Source organism: Nipponia nippon, unplaced genomic scaffold, assembly GCF_047370975.1.
Source record: "Nipponia nippon isolate SJK-2023a ecotype South Korea unplaced genomic scaffold, ASM4737097v1 scaffold_6, whole genome shotgun sequence".
Lineage (NCBI taxonomy): Eukaryota > Metazoa > Chordata > Aves > Pelecaniformes > Threskiornithidae > Nipponia > Nipponia nippon.
The window spans coordinates 77,578,234-77,595,979 of record NW_028262380.1 but is presented as its reverse complement, the minus strand read 5'-3'; the positions used below and the strand labels follow the sequence as shown (position 1 = coordinate 77,595,979).

The following is a 17,746-nucleotide window of genomic DNA, read 5'->3' as shown; positions in this document are numbered from 1 at the left end:
TAATTATGTTTCAGAGCACAGCTAAGAGCAAGAAACATCCCAAGAAAGTACACTGAGCAACTATAAGTTTTCCATTCAGTGCAATTAAAAATCTCTACTTTGAAATGACTTAATTTTTTTTAAGTGTTCACATAATATATCCGAGTGCTTTATTATCCGCACTGTGCAGGCAATCAGGACTGATGTATACAACTATCAAGAAAAATATACAATTATCAAGAAAAAATGTACAGCTTTCCTCCACCAAAGTACCGCACTTTCTAAGACTGCAGGGTACGCACTCCTGCTGTAAATAACTGCTATCAGTTAATTTACAGCTTTTAAGCAATGAAGTAATGTTTGTGAAGTTCTCTAACCTCACACAGAAACGTGCATTTTGGAAGAAATCATCACTTGGTGTAAACCACTACTGTCAACAGAGATACATCATTACAGGCTCTAAAGGCTTATTATTCTTTTTTTCCCCCTCTATTTTTTTATACAGAGGCTGGGGGGCTTGTTGTTTTTACTCAAACTGTATGACATATCAGGAAAAAGTAAAATTGGCACTATTTCAGAGCTGGTCTTGTTTAGCACTCCTCCCACTCACAGCCATGTAGAACATACATGGTAATGAAATTTCTCCTGGTGCAAAAACAGTAATGTGGGACAGTAACAACATAAAAGATTTTGTAGCACTTCTTAAAGTGATTCAACAGCTGGAAAGAAGGAGAAACAACTAACATCATGGGGCTAGCTTGCTCCAGTGAATCCCCGGGAAGCACTGCACAAACTACTGATAACTTCTAAACTAAAGTTTGGCGTACACGAGCTAAAACTTTATCTAGGTCTTCCAGTTAGTACCCTCAAGACCTAGGTGGAATGGTAGAGAATTAAACAAGCATCTTATCTTTACTTATTTAGAAAGCTATTCTGTGTACAGATTTGCATATGGAGACTACTAACTTAACTATCACCCTCCCTGTTTCCTAATAGAATCTAAGAACTTTCTCTGTTTGGCCTCAAGGCTGCCTTGACTTTTGTTAGCAGTAACAGCTCCCAGCTCTGGTAAAAGCTACAGTTTACTTCTAACTTTTTGTTTGGTTTCTTACAGTGGATGAGGAGGCCAGAGGCAGGTAGTATACGGAATGCTAGACCAGCTGAACTTCACCTGGAGATCTCCCTTTACTAAGGGAATTCACATCCAGGTGTTTGAAGACAGCTCTCCATTTCTTTGTTGGCTGAGCGGGGCCAAGATCTCACCTTTGTCCTCTAGTAAATATACATACACGACAACACTTTTCCCTAAAACAGAGAACTTTTGGGCTGAGACTCATAGTCCAAAATAATCTTGGAGACATCTGCAATGTGCCTTTTATTTTGCCTTCAGTTAAATAAAAGTTAAATAAAGTCATTTTGCAGTTTAGTATTTGTCATCGGTTAGTAAAATACAGTCTCTACAAAAGCTCACAGTGACTGGATTTTAAGGAGATGGCAAGAATCAAAGCACTGGATATTGAAGTTTGAAGAATAGTGAAGCTTTTACAGAATTGTTTACACAGTAAACAATTACAAACATTAATTTATATCTATAAATAACCACAGGTTAAAGGAAGTAGTACTGATATTATTTCAACATATAAGAAATCGAACACATCAAAAATAAATGGTCAGTAAGAGAGTCATAATTAGAATTTAACAGTTAATGACTTGAATCTTTGCCTCTTATTTTGATAAGTGTAAAATATCTTGGTTGGTATAGACTAATCTCTACAGAAACAGTAATTATTTGCTTTTTGCCACACATGATTCATAGACAATCCTCAAGTAACCATAAAAAACTAAGCTACACTTACCCTTGTGTGGGTGCGAATATGCATCTTCAGTCCATCGTTCTTGCTGAAAGCTTTGTCACAGTAAGGACACTGGTAAGGACGCTCACCTGAAAACAAGAAAAGCATCAGAATCCATAAATATGGCCTCAGTATATGAAGGCATTGCAGCACAGTTATTTGTCAAACAGAAGTACTTTTTTTTCTGGCCTTTTCTTCACACTCAGTTCAAACAAGAAGACATCTAAGCATTAGGAAAATTACAAATAAAGGTCCACCTGAGCAGGATGCAGGCCTAGATCAAAATATTACTCTTTGCTGCTTGGTTTTGTTCTAGCAATATATCACATAGAGAGCCTTGGAAAAAAAAAAAGAAAGAAAAAAAAAAAAAAAAGAAAACACCTACTGCCCTTGCCCAAACCACATTCTACAGTGACTTACACATGGTCACTTTTATGGTTTGGCATTAACTGCTCCCAAATATGTCTTCTATTTCCTATCTGGTTGTTTTTAGAGCCCTCTGGGTGTCAGAATGCCAATGAAATATAAGATCTACTCTTTTTTAATGCTGTATCTGAACTAACTGTTAGAAGCTAGTTAATCAAAAGTTTCTACAATTTTTGTGTCGCAATTTATGATCAAAATGGAAGCAGAAGGATCTTAGCATCGCCCTTGCAGCATCCCATATCTTAAAGGTATTTATTTTAATGCTCCATTAAACTGGTGTCATTTAGCATCGATTTTCCCAAACTCACATTAGCATAATGTGGATACTGAGCTACTGAGAATCAAAGAGTGAAGAGTTTCTAAGCTAGGTCCATAATTTGGAAAAAGTGGTAAAGCTTTATAATTCCCCAAGGGCATTTTAATTTTTAACTCTTTAGGCAATGCACTGGAATCTGAGTCGATTGCCTCCTCTTTCTGTACACAACACTTTAAGAGCAAATAGCAGGTTGTTTCTAGTATAAAAACACAGTTCAACAAATTAAGATACAATAACTATTTTTCTATTTACAAAATGGAATTGTTTCTACACGGTCATAATGCTGAAGGTGTAACAAACCTTTATTTAAAAACACAAGTTAAGTAAAGCCTATTCTAAGTCAATGCACAGCTTTCTGCTCATGAAAGAAGCTTTGCATGTATAGAGAGATTTAACACAGTCCAAATGTCAAACACTTAACAACACTCATACTCAATCCTGGAAAATACATAAGTAAGATTAACTACATTTTACAGTTAAAAAAAAAAGTCAGACATATTTCACTGATATGCCAAAGATCAGAGTGTAAGAGAGTGGCAGTAACAGAGGTAAGCATTTAAAGTTCCAGGGTCCTTAATAACAGCGATATTCATCTTGACTTGGAGAAAGGAAGCCTCATCCCTCTTCTCATCTTTTCTCTGCATGAGGTGTTCCTCCATGATTGCTCAGAGGGAAGATATTGGATGTTTTCATTCTTGGGAACAGATGTCAAAGGATCACAAAAAGTATGTAATGGAGACAGCTTACAGAAACAGCTCTTCAGAAGGACCGATGGTGAGCACAGTACAGCTCATCAACTGATAGCCACTGTTGGACATAAAATCTCCATATAGTCACAGGTTGTGTAGAGATTTGAGGGCAGCTGAGATTAGATGATTATTTAAGGGCATTAAAAAAAAAAAAACTATTTAGTAGATAGACTATTCTGTCCTTTTCTGTCTTTTATTACTGTTTAGATAACTGTTAATGACAGCAGCAAAAAACTGTGTAGTAAAGTACTTGTGGAATACAAATATTTTTCTTTCTTGTATTCTGCCATCTCTCAGAAAACACAATTGTGTGAATTTGGCTTTTTTTTTTTAGGATGATGACAACAATCACTGTATTATAGCTGTGTTTTCATTGAGCAGTTTGAAATACGATACTCTCATGACCCTTGATGTCTTTAATCCATGCCTTTGAAATTCAAACACTCCAACAGTTGCCAGTACTCAAATATTTAATTAATTCAGCCGACATTTTTATGTTTTAGGGCTTTTGAATGTAGAAGTTAAAGCTTGCAGCAGTTTGTAAGCAGATGAGCATTGACAGGTAGAGGTTGTACCCCTTCTCCCTCTCTCCCCCATCCCCGAGTCTCTTTAAAGGGAAAGACTTTTGCTTTCAAAGGATGGTTTTGAGTTTGTCTGTAATGGATTGAAAGCGTCCTTCAGAAATTATGAGTAGTATAGTAGTACTTGATGAGTAGGGCCTTAAGAGCTTTCAGCAGATGCCAGTAGAGGGCAACAGTATGACTTTCTATCAACATCTTACACCTGAAAAAGATTGGCTTTGAGCAGCTGCTATGTTCTGTAAATTTTCAAAAATCTCCGCTCTTCCAAAAAATCAGGTGTACTATGTAACACAGACTGCAAGCTCTGACTTGACATTGATGCTTGGTGACATCCTATTTTTCTAAATTATATAAACAACTTCTCATGCACTTGTGTCATTAATAATTGTCAGTAAAACAATTTCAAAGATGACCACAAGTAATTTTACTGTTGTTCTTATTTTTCATGTTATTTTCTTTCACCTAATCTTTGTAGCTTGTATGCCCAAAACATACACAAGTGCCCTTGAGCTTACATAAGCAACTGTTTCCCCTGTGCATACGCATTTTTTAAATGTGGAACTTATCTTCTACCTCAGAGGTTTAGGATTTTACAAAATTAACTGTGAGCCACTTAAAACAGATCTGTGCTTGCAATAGCCAAATTTCTTAGAATAAATTTCTTAGTCTCTCTGTAACCAGTCCAGAGACGAGTTTGTGCCGCTGTGTGAGAAATATATGGATATTTATAACTGCTTTTAATTAAAAATAACTTGTATTTTAAAATTATTTGATCTGTGAAAAAGAGTAAGATTCCCCTCATTTGACATCAGCCATGTGAAAATGTAATATCTGATTTTAACTAGTTGTTCTGAATCCCAGTGAAATTAAAGATTAAAAAGTTAGGATGAATTGCTCTCTGGAAAGGGCCTAACTTTGTTGCCTGTCTGAGAACTGAATGCCCTCAGTCAATGCATCTTTTTCTCTATTTACTGTATCAGGAGTCCAGGCGACTAATTTAGATTAGATGTCTAAACTTATGGACAGCAGATTTTGGCACGATTATTACAATCCTACTTATTAACTTCTCTCTCTCTCGTAAAAATTAACTTCCCTCCTTGCTTCAGAACTAGACCAGGCAAACATTATTCACGCTACAGTCAGTTGCTCGTAAGAATGATCCCAATAGCAGATTTGTCAGTGAGACTAGTGGGGAAGCAGGTGTTCCCCAAGAGAAGTCTTACACAATCTATCCCACTTTAAGTCCTGCAAGATAAGCAGGAGCAGTGGATCCTTTCTCTAATACTGCGAGATGCAAATGGCATAAGATGACAACAGAGAAAAAACAGATTTGAAATAATGAATGCTAAATATATTCCTCCCACACATGAAGGTTTGCTGAAGTGCAACGTTTCATACAGAACTATTCCAAGTGTCCACAAATGAGGGGGTTTGTGCTTTGACAAAGTTTAGAATTGTCACTAAGAAAAACTGGAGAGCAAATGCGATGTGATAAAAAGCTCTTGGGAAGGTGACGTTATCCATCAATGCTTTCGCATTTGTCTGCAATCAAGCAAAGACCACCAAAAATTAATTATAAGCATTGGAATATTAAACCAGGCTTCAGATCAACTCACACACAATAAATACTTGGAGATACCCAGATGTAAAGCTTCTCTAATGAGAAAAGGAATGGATCTGTTACAAGGAGATTAAAAGTAAGAATGACTAAGACGAGCAGATGAAATGGTGTTATAAGTCATGTATCTCTATTTCTCTTGTCCTCACAAAAAGGAGTTACTAAGCATCAAAATAAATGAAAGATATTTCACCTACGGCAAACTATATTTTCTTCTTGGATTTACTGCTAGAAGCATGCTTATGAGGTATGGTGTCAATATGTGATAACACCATACTAACAGGGGGTGCACCTTAGGTAAAGTTGCTGACGCTCATTAACAATTATGCCATTTGCACTCTGCATTTTTATGTAAATATCTTTTTATATATAAATATATATAAAATATAGAAATATCTTTATGTTTGGTGGCAATGATAAATCCTTACCAGGGGTCTCATACTCAAGTAAATCAGTACACCCTTTTTTTACTACAATGCCTTTTCATTGCAGTCAATAGTAGAGTAAGTTTTCAAAGGTATTATTTCACAAAGTGAGGGCAGCTGGGTTTTTTTGTTTTGTTTGAAATTTGAGTTATATAAAAAAAATATGGATAACATGGGGGAAAAAAATCTTTTAACTTCCAAATACACCACCAAGTCTTAATCCTAACACTTCACATTTGGAAAATATCTGAAAAAATGTCCCACCTTCTATGTTATTGTTTGCAATTCTGCCATTAAACCACAACTGAGAGTATGATCTGCACTTTTCACTAAAACATTTCACCAGGCTTTCTACTTCAGTGCAGTATCAAAATCCAGTAGGCATATTAAACACAACTTAATTTGACAGCTTGTCCAGTCAACATGCCCAGAAGTAATGTTGTGAATGCAACAATCACTAAGAACAATGGCTATCATTAAAATACTAAAACGTTCAAGACAGACAGATGTAATAAATGCTATGTTTACCCTCGAGTTACAGCTGACTGTCATGCCCCTGCTGTTCAAGAACAAACTGCTCAACGCATTAATGGCACTTCTGTACAAATAACCCCAAATAAATAATCCTTGGATAAATTGCAGTGGATTTAATATAATTCAAAGTCTAGACATTCTACTTCCAGATTTTGTATGAATAAAAACAAAGCTTTTAACATAATAAAAATAAATGTAACCCTAATACAAGGATTACGAAAAACAATTCCATGATTGAAAACCATATGGCATTTTGATCTGGAAACATGTCATGACAGAATTGATATCTTTTTTTCTCAAGTGTGTACACTTCTAGCTTGAGATCACAATACCTACTAGACCGTAATGTAGCATAAGTAGTTAAATGCCAGATTCTTCAGTTCCAATTCAACTCAGGATGGACAGTTTCCTATGATATATTTGCAATCAAAGGTGGCATAAGCAGTATTTACAGTGAGTTTTCCCAAACTCAGATACCCCTGGGAGCAAAACAAGTAAGGAACAAAACCAAATACACATTCAAGATTTCAGAGGCTACAGCTAGACATTTAATAAAGACTTTGAGACGCAATAATTCAAATTAGTCATATGTGTTGCTATTTTCACACTGTATTTTGCATTCCCTGTAGTCAACTTAGCCACAAAAAAGGTAATTACAAAATCAGATGGAAACCTGATATAAACACCAGTGTTACTGATTACTTTGAAACAATGACCTCAAGTAAGATCAAACAAACACGTACTTTACAGGTGACAAATATACTCCCATCAAACGAGACAAATGAAACATGCAACAAAGAAATAGTCCTAATCTGAAGAGACTGTAACAAAAGTGTCTGAAGAGACCAGCAAAACAAAAGAGAGAAACAGAGGCACAGAGAAGATAGTCAACAGCATGCAAAAGTATGCATTTGATGAACTATGACATTCAGTTTTGGAAGCAGCCTCACAGAGCTCTTTCAAACCATATATGGGCATTACTTGTATTTAATTCTGTTAAATTTAGTCGTATTTACCATCCCCATTCCCATGCGGCTTGCTTGGTCACTTGTATGCAATTATTAGGTGCATATGTTAGCCTTCATGTACAAATTGCCTGGCTTTCTCTCTTAATGGGAACTAAACTGCTGTATTAAGGAATGAAGAATTTGAATTATACAGTGAAATTATCAAGGGATTTTTTTATAGTTTTTAATATGTCTGTGCTTGGTCAGCTGGGGTATTCAGCACCACTGGTCTAGATCGACACATCAGAAAAAGACTTACGACAGATTGCACTGAACATCAGATCACGTGCAGTCTATGTAACTTAAAAAGAATTGTTTTCTTTGGTTTTCTTTCAAAAATTAACAACTAATTATGGCAATGTGGTCCCTCAGAATCTTCCATAGACCATTTACCATCTTCTAAATATAGCTCCTTTTCAGATGTTGAACTATGTATTATAAAGGATTAGAAGGTTATTTCCTAAAAATATCTCTCTCTCTCTCTGAGTGTATTATTTCAAAATGTCAATTTTTAGAACAGTTATGGTAAAGTAGAATCCTTTTTAAAGGCCTAACTTAAGATTGGGGTAGGGAGGAGGGGAAGAAGGGAGATTCCACCATCGCCCAACTGTGGTGGAAAGAAGGCAATTCACCTGCGGAGGAATTGGGAGGCAAGGGGGCCATCTGGATCACACATGCAACGCTCCACACCAGGTGATCAACAGGGCAGCCCAGAATGGGAATTGCAAGAGGGCTTTTTTAGTCAGAGATAATCTGGAGTGATGACAGCATTCAACAGCAAGTAAGGATGGGCAAAAGGTTAACGGATATAACAAAATTGTAATCTATGACACATGCTTTAGAACATTATCTGTTCATATAGAGCACTTGACAGCTTTACACATTTATCCCTGGCTGCTGTTGCTCTGTATATGGTGTTCCCATCAAATTAAAAAGGAAGTTTGTGTCCTTAACTGTACAGAATCCAGTTAATGTATTATACAAATATGTACACACAGACAAAGAAACCTAAGATACACAGAGCCGAATTTCTCCCACATGAAAGGAACTTCATTAGGAATTAAAATTAAGTTCAATAGGAACTCATGGAACCAAGTGATTTCAACAGAACTTAAATCAGAAAATGCCAGAAAACCAACTATTGAATGAAGATTAAATATTCACACTTGAAGAAAATTTTCAGTAAATTTCACCACCCTGGTGTTATACAGCATGTCAAACGGCCCTTGAGAAGACAAACACTTCTTCAAAACAATAAATTTCCTCTTGTGTAGAGGTGGCAGTTTTCTACATACCGAGTAGCATTTTCAAAAGCATTTAATACCCTAGGTCTCTCAAGCATTTTTCTAATTTTGACCAGGGATTCTAGGAAGGGAAAATAATGGGAAAGTAATCAAGAAGCTTGGCCAACTGCAGCAGCTAGCTGTTCTCTTTACGACACCTGGACTAGTCTTAATCTGGACTAGACAATAAACACAGTGATCTGGCCTGTACGAAATTCTGGCCTGCCTGATTTTCAACCCTTGAACACTCAAATTTAGAAGATACAGAAGTACTCACACAGGAGTAGCCTTCTCATGCCAAGAACCAAACAACTTCATGATTTGAAAGATAAAATACTTGTGGACGTCAGCTGAGAGAAGACCCAGAAACCCCAAACATACATGCAATTCTACACTCATAGTCAGCCAGACAAAGAAAGGGATAGCTCTTGGACTGCTCTGAGCAGAACAGTCCTGTTGCCCGAGAGAAACGGAAAAACAGTACTCAGGTATGGGTCAATTAGAGACATCTTACGCATTCTTCATTTCAACAAACATTCAAACTTGGCAGACTCAGAAGACAAGAGATTAAATATTTCTGCTTTTTTTTTTTTTTTTCCTTCACCAATGATTAACAACATTAAGCCTGTGTATTTGTGAATGCTTTCTAACCAAGCTCCAATACTTGTGTATTTTCCAGGCACAAGGGAGAAATAGAATTGCTTTTAAGTCAACCAGATGCATTTCCCATTCACTAAAAATGGTCACATATTTATATAAGAAAAAAACTCAAATGCTATTCTTTTCAAAATAAGGGAAAACCAGTTGCTTTAACCATTTTTTTTTTTTTCCTATTAATACTCTTTCTTGTAAGTACTTAGCCATGTCTTATTCTCTGAAGCACAGAAGCGGTATTTTCACAGCTGAGAAGGTCTGTTTTCTGCAAAGTTTTGGGTTTATTCAGAGAATTCAGATTCCCTGTAGTTAAGACCAATAGTCAAAATGTTTGTCCTATCTGGTGCATAAGAAATATCATGATATAATTGAGGCTTTAGCTATTTGTAACTAAATGAATTATAAAGACTAGTAAAGGACCCTAAAAAAATAAGGCAGCTATCTGAATCTGTACAGTAAAGCATGAAATAATTACCATTATTACTTACTTACAGATTCTCATCAGTTCTACAGTGGTATTAAGATTTTAGTCACAAAAAAACCCCGACACACTTACTTTAAAGAATAAAACAGTTTCATTCTTTGCATCTATCAGTGGAATTAAGCAATTTGGTCTCCCTATGGATGGAGCATTAATATCTATGACTTCAGTGAACCCAATGGTCAACGAAATCTTTTAAAGTGTATACATTAATCAATCAGTAATTCATTTGATCTAAAGATGTCACTAGCATTCAAATAATCTATCCCTTATAAGAACATTTCTTCATTCATGGAAGCAGACGACAAGAAGCTGACAGCTGCATGAAACTTTACAGGTACTTTTAAAGATTTAACTGTTGTCTGGAGATAAATAGGACAATGATGTATAAACTGAAAGGTTTAGAAATGCAGAATCCTTACCTTTGAGGCCTTCTGCAAGCTCCTTTTTAAATTTGGTAGATAAAAGAGAGATCATTTATAAGTTATTGAATAGAAACAATCTATCTGTAGACATTTGCAAGCTGTTCACTGACTAGATACAGATACATTTTTTCACATACTTCATTGTGATATGAGAGGAAGTTCCTTCAAGCATCCCTTTTATCTTTTTTTTAATGTAGGAAAATATAAATTACTTATAAGGTAATTTGCCAGAAGATTTGCTAGAACGAGGATCCTGGTTGTACATTATTTCTATGTACATGAACAACCAGTTGCCTGTTTAGGTATTAAAACTTTGGAGAGATATTTTACACAGTAATAAACAAGAGTTATACTGTACTTCAACTCATTACTTCCTGCAACTACTTTGAAGTCTTTTATGTTCATAGATGATTGCACTACTGTTAATAACCAAAGATTTTTATTATAACTATACAACTAATAATTTGTTTGTTTACTCAGGAATTTTTACATGAAAGTGCAAAATTTGGACCTAGATTTTTATACAGGTGGACCTTAAATATGATTTTAAATATGCTCAAATGCCTAGTTAATCAAATTGTAGAAATGTGACTACAATGGCAAAGTTAGGACCATAACATCAGGCTCTCAATGCAAAGCATGAGACACATCTCAAGAAGGCAACCAGCACTTAAAGTTATGGGGGACAAGTATGATGAAATGTTTTCACGAGCTTATAAAACAGTCTTTAGTTATGGAAATGGAAATTGAAAAGGTAAGCTTAACTGTGTTGACACAAAGGATATGGAAGTCCACAGTCTGAATGCTTTTTGCTGTTTTAATGTAATCTGTTGGTATTATCTTTTATTCACGTATATGGAATCAAACTAACAAAGAACCTTCTCAACTCACGCTTACAAAATAAAGCTGCTTTTTCCACACACCAGAGAATATAACATGTAAGAATGCCACATTAAAGTCATGACTTTTAAATGGTATAGAATAGAAACATTAATCTTTTCAGAAAACATGCAGGACAGATGTAAAGTCATAGATATCTTACTGGCTTTTTATCAAGACTTTGACTAAATGTGATGGAAAAAGCAAAATAAGGTTACATTTTAACCTATATTTACATGTGTAAGCATTTTCTGGAGACATGTATGGTCATCAGTTGTCCCTCACCAGTCCCCTAGGTAACGGAGCAGGTAAAAGACGGCATAGAAAGGACAGAATTACAGTTAAAACACTGAATTCTTTTAACTCAAAAATAAATTAACGTGCAAATATAAACTACCTCACAACAACTTTCTTGTTCCACAACTTGATGTGCTACATCCCAAAGATGGAAGGGATTAGGATACCAGTAATTAGGAAAGCAGCAGTATAAGTATCAGACAGATAAAATGCATGTGTATATGTATTACATAGGCACACACACAAACACACACACAAGAGACAGCAATTAACGTATTTAAATACCTATGTGTAAAGCAACTGCAAAGCTGCACAAACCGCAGGCAGTAACCGTTAACACTGAAAGTTGCTTGAAACTTTAGGGAAGTAATTAACCTCCTGGCCCCCAGTTTTCAAGCCCAAGGAGCAGACCATAGAATTTCTTCTACAATTTATGAACAAGCCAAGGAATTTATATCACAGTCAGAGGATTCTTTTGCTGAATTAACCCCAGCTCCCTCTGACCCTAAGAAGTCATAAACCAACAGGATACAGCAGAGGGAGAATGTGCTATAGTGTTTCAGCTGACCTACAGAGCGCTGTCTCTGTCATGCCAAGGCTCGAAACCCAGATGATGAATTACAGAGCAATACGCTAGGTTCACATGCAAACATCAACCCCTTCCCTCTATACATGCACATGGAGACATGTTCACTCACCCCAAACCAGCTCAGTTTCTGCAAAAGGCCAAGTACTGTTAGGGCTCATTTACAGAGTCTTACTCTAAGATAAAAGAGGGAAGAAAATTGCTTATCGAGGAAGCATGCATACATCTGTAAGTAACAATATTTAAGAACACATGCTGCTTATTAAATAAAAGCCAAAAACCCAAAGAGCATCTCTTTTTGTACATGGATTATTAAGCATATCAAAAATACAATTCCAAAGCAGAACCAGGAGGGTACCCAAGAACTGACTTTATATATAAAGAACAGCTTTATAAATAAAAAAAGGACAAAACCTGATACACAACTCTCTTAAAAAGAACTCTGCCTGGCTTTATTTTGTACATACAGAACAAAGCCTCTTATACCAAGTAGCTAATAAAACCAAGTCTAGCTGACCAGGTGCACAGAAAATGGGATAACACAAACATCTGCATCAGGACCTCAAACCTGATCAGCTGTAATCACCAAGACATGAAGGTCTTCACAATATTTACACTTACGGTGTACTGCTTAGTTGCACCAAAAGCTTAGCCCCAGCTGAAGGCTTATTCACAAAGACGAATCACCTCTTGAAAACGGATGGTAGCTAGTTGCTTCACTTCTAGCTGACAATGAAAACTGATACTCTGAAGTCTGACCAAAAAAAGGGAGGGCACGGTTTTGAACTGATTAATTCAAACCCACAGAATTTAACAGATACCAAGAGAATGAAGTATTCAACACCGCAACATTTAGAAACCAAACATTCATCACTGAATAAAATAAGTTTGTGGTTCCACTGTTTGATGAACTGAAAATTTCTTATTGCTCAGAAAATCCCTGAAAAGTTGTCAAGGATTTTCATGATGCAGTGAAGTTTATTATTAAAAGCCATCAAATGAGTATTCAACTTTTTTTTGTACTGTTTGCAGATAACACGGATTCCCTTCACCAACTACCCTTACTTTCTTTGGAAATGATGCAAGCTATTCCTCAGAAAGCTATGCTTCCTCAGGCCCACTGAACATTGGACAACAATTTCCTCTTGCAGCTAGTCTGCATGTATTATGATCATGAGCAACTTGCCTGAAGTCTTCATGCACAGCACAAGTCAAAACCACCTCTCCAGAAGTACAACATGAATGTAACTATGGCATTTTCTCACTAAACCTCACATAAAGCATTTTGCCATATAACTTACAGATTTTTTTTTAAACCACAAGTCACAACTTAGTGGCAACTCCCCCCTTCCCTCCTCTCTTTCCAGCCCCGCTCCCTCATTTTATCAGGATAATCAAGAAACAGTCAAGAATCAGAATGACATCAAAAACAACCATGAAAATGTATTTCAGTTGATTCTCACAGTGAATGATGCGAATCACAAAATTGTCCACCAAAAATGTGATTGACATCACAATCGCAGCTAGACTGGAAAAGGAGAGGATCAGAGTTTATTTATCACAGGTCATTATAAATGAATTTAGTAAGGCGCTTTCCCTGAATTAGTAACTCTCTTTAAAATGAGTGCTTCTAGCTTTTCGGGTAAAGAAAGAAGCCTTGAAAGTTTCCCTTCTTCTGCAGTGTTATTCTTTCATAAGTTGTTTTCACACTGCATATTCCCGTAATTCCAACCTGTATCATCTCCTAGCAAGGTAGTTTCTTCCACCACATTTAATTTACAAATGTACTGGAAATCTTCAGTGCCTTTCTACTTCAAGTAAGTTCAAAATGTCATAGTTTACTGTTTCTCACATAATAGTGCCTACAAATTTTGCAAGGCTCTCTAGTCAAGGTTAGAGGTCTCTGGTGTGTGGTTTCATGAAATTCACCTTAGCCTAACTCCTAAATTTAGGAAAGCCTGCTTGAGAGAGCTGAAACACTAAATGTAACTGGTAGCAGCACATGTGTGAAAAGCATTTTCACTCAGATAGCTATAAACCATTTTCCCCAAGAGCTATCTGCACTATCAACTTGAAAAACTAGGGCCCTTCAGCTCTGTGCAAACTGATGTATAACATCGATAGCACACAGAAAACATACCTGAAGTTTAAGGAAAGGGCCTGTGAAATAAGAAAAAACAAAAGCACCACACTAGTAAAGGCAATAAAGCAGACTTGCCTGCAAAAAACATTGTAATGTGATTCTAGAGATTTTAATGAAGAATTAGAGTAACATTTTGATATTCCTTTAAACACTGGGGGGGGGGGGGGGGGGTGGTGCAGAACCACAACTATAAAAGTCCTAATTTTCATGAAAGTCTAGTACGCCAAAATATCAGAAAATTAAAGGGTAATATAGTTCCTCATGGGATGGCAAGGTGAAGGTAAAGAAATATCCACAATTAAAACAGCAAAATAACTTCATGAAAAAAGTTAACACAGACCAGAAATCGAGGCAGTCTTATTGCTAGAAGCCTAGACTGATGCACTAACTAACTGAGGGACTAACTAACAATACTATTGAATGCTTCCTTTTACTCCTGTCTACCTGATTCATTAAAGTACAGCCCAGGTGGGCAAGTGGTTGGTCCTTCCAAAAGGCACAGTCCCCAAGGGCTCTCTAAATCGTCATACCACATGCTCCATGAGTGCTGGGTCTTCAGGAAGCCAAAAAAACAAACAAACAAACAAACAAACAAAAAGATTGTGCAGGAAGGATAAGGTGGAGTTATGGAAGAAAGAACAAGAATAAAAAGGAGGAATGGACAGAACTGCTGCATTGTGATTCTGGGTCTTGCCAGCTCTGACCTTCACTGTCTTTTGTGTCTGATTATACAGTATACATGAACCACCTCAGCAGAATGCATATACACAGGCTTATATGTACATGTTTTTATACAGCTGCTATGAGGGATAAATTTTCCAAACATGGAATTTAGTAAAGAATAAGAGCTAAAGATAAAAGTAAATTTTAGCCTTTTATCCTGACTGCAGGAACAGAATAAAAATTTGCTAGTGTCTATAGCTGTCAAATCCAAAAATCACAATATATCAAAAACTAGTAAAACCTGTAATCTTAACAGGTGGTCTTGATAGACTGAAGTGATTAAGACTTTTCCAAACATAGTAGAAAGCCAAATGATTAAAACACACCAATTCTGTCATCTCTCTGCAAACCAAATTTGCTTATGCAAAGTGAATGGAATGTCATAGGAAGGCTATTTGTTACCTGATGCTTTGACTGCCAAAGGGAAAGCTATACTATTATATGTTGGAAACAAATTATCACAAAGAAACCCCTTTCAGTTGCCCACCACTTACTTGAATGAAAGCATAAGCTCACAAAATGAAACCTATCAACATGACAACATGACTCATTTATTTTCACATATATAACATGATAGGGAAATAGTAATGCAATCTGTGTGGCAATATAAAATAAGTTACATAACTCAGACCCAGGAATATTAGGAGATCAGCAGAACGAGTCAGATGTTGCAACAGAAAATAAATTTTGAGTTAAAGCATGCTCAAGGTAGAACATTCCAATTTGGGTAACATGCAGGTTGTGATAAGGTCAGATGTTACATTAATATGAAATCAGTTTCAAAACACCTTAGCAGCCACAGAGATGAATGAATATTGTATATACATATAACTATTCATCTATATATACACGCACACACACATTCATACATAATTACAGTTGAGAACAGAATCTGGTTTTACACATTAAGCAGGTAAAATGTCTGAAAAAGATGCTGTGTTAGGCCTACCTGTAAATTTGCATTTCTGTTTGTAGATAGACAAATTGTGGGCGTACTTGCAGATACCTTGGTATATATTTAGAAAGTCTTCTCTGTTCATAACAACAAACAATACTGTACCTGTGTGGCTTCGAATATGAACTCTCAGTGTTCCATTGCTTGCAAACTTCTGTCCGCAATACGGGCAAATCTTCTCTTTTTCTCCTGTATGAGTCTACACGGGGTGGGGAAAGACAAGAATGAAAGCTTCAGCATAGCTTTAAAAGAAGTGAAATATGGAATATTTTAACTGTATTGACATTGACCGCTATTGTTTCCATTATATATTTTACTCCATCACATCAGGCAGAGATTCTAAGGAATTAGCTATAGGTGTTCTTTCAATTTTCTTCTAAAATGTCTAAACAAATCTCATTATTAATGGCAAAATAAACTGGCTTTTCAGTTCCTAAGCTTACTATTTCCTAAATAGTAACTATTAAAAATGCCCAATTCACCTTTGTGTATTTTCATGATTGCAAAAATAAAACATCTATTTTTCAGTTTGATATCTGTGATAGTGGTTTCTAAACCAGCAAACAATAGTTTGGTTACCTAATAAAATTAATCTTCATTAATGGGTCTAATTTTAAAAGCTTATAATCCCACAGAATTTTTTTATATTATGAAATTTCTTTATATTATGAAATGTAGTGAAAATAGTTTACCTAACCTAGTATAACTTTTCCTGTTGCAAACTTGAACTGGAGCTTTAAAAGATCTCTATGGAGATTTGTACATATGATTTCTGACTGCCTCAAATCAAGGGAACTCAGCCATCCGTTCATCTGAAGTATGACAGACAGTGATTTCAGTCAACACAAATTGCACACTGGATCCTATCTAGTTTGTAATAAGTGCTAGAATCAGATTGTATTTAGAGAATTGATCATGAGAAGTATATTTGAATTGTCACTAACACTAAATCATACACTGAGCTTGACTTTTGAAATCAAGCTTTTAAGGCTAGAGCGCCTTGCTGATATAAGAAGAATAATTTCAAAATGGATAAAAAAATAATCACAAAGTGTCCTATCCAACCTGTGTGGTCAACAGCAAGACCACCTTGAACTAAGTTACAAACACGGGTTCTCATCCTTTTTCACACTGTACTTTCAACGCCCAATTCTGAAGTGAAGATTTATCAGCCTATTGAATAACTTTTCCTTATAACTGTGACTGCTTTTTTAGCAGAGAATTTTGGATTACTTCAGTTATAAGTGTCTATTTAAATGGGATAGGAAAGATAACACATTAAATTATATGTACAGCTGACAATTTGGGCTTCAAGCTTTGCACATGACTCTCTTCAGATAGGGAAATTAATTCTTATTTCTATGAAAGACATTGAAGTGATATAAAATTCTTTATTACATCATAAAATGCTTATCTCGCATAGTACGTATTATGCTGCACCTAAAGGAAGAGTAAATGAGATATCATTTCAATACTGGATGGACTTGCATAGTTTTTATTCCCTGACATTAGGGATATGGACGTTAAAGCCCTCTTGATTAGGATAGAGTTCTTTAGAAATCACTTATATCTCTAGCAGCAACATTGGGGGATACTTGACAGACAGCTATTAACTCATTCCAAACCACCAAAAAAAAAAAAAAAAAGAAAAAAAGGATTTCTGGGAGCAATACATTACAACTACAAGGCTCACAAACATACAGCTAGTCCTAGTCTGACAGCAGCACAAAGCAATAGGGATGAATGATAAACAGCAGCTGCTTTCCATTAAAATACAAATACATACATGTATATGCCCATTTTTAATGTGAAATAGTAAGTCATACTGAATT

The 17,746-nt window shown here is 35.9% G+C and overlaps 1 protein-coding gene across 7 annotated transcripts in view; it reads right to left on the bottom strand.

Moving 5' to 3' along the window:
• Positions 1–17,746, bottom strand: part of PRDM5 (PR/SET domain 5) — a 95,069-nt gene that overhangs the window by 23,796 nt on the left and 53,527 nt on the right. For all 7 annotated transcript variants that reach the window (XR_015699675.1, XM_087736486.1, XM_087736481.1 and 4 more), the window contains 2 exons: positions 16,020–16,113; positions 1,836–1,921 (listed from right to left, as the gene is read on the bottom strand). Coding sequence is in view for 6 of the 7 variants with exons in the window: in XM_087736486.1 (XP_087592612.1) it covers positions 1,836–1,921; positions 16,020–16,113 (180 nt within the window). In the remaining variant the exon portion in view is untranslated. The remainder of the gene's footprint in view (positions 1–1,835; positions 1,922–16,019; positions 16,114–17,746) is intronic.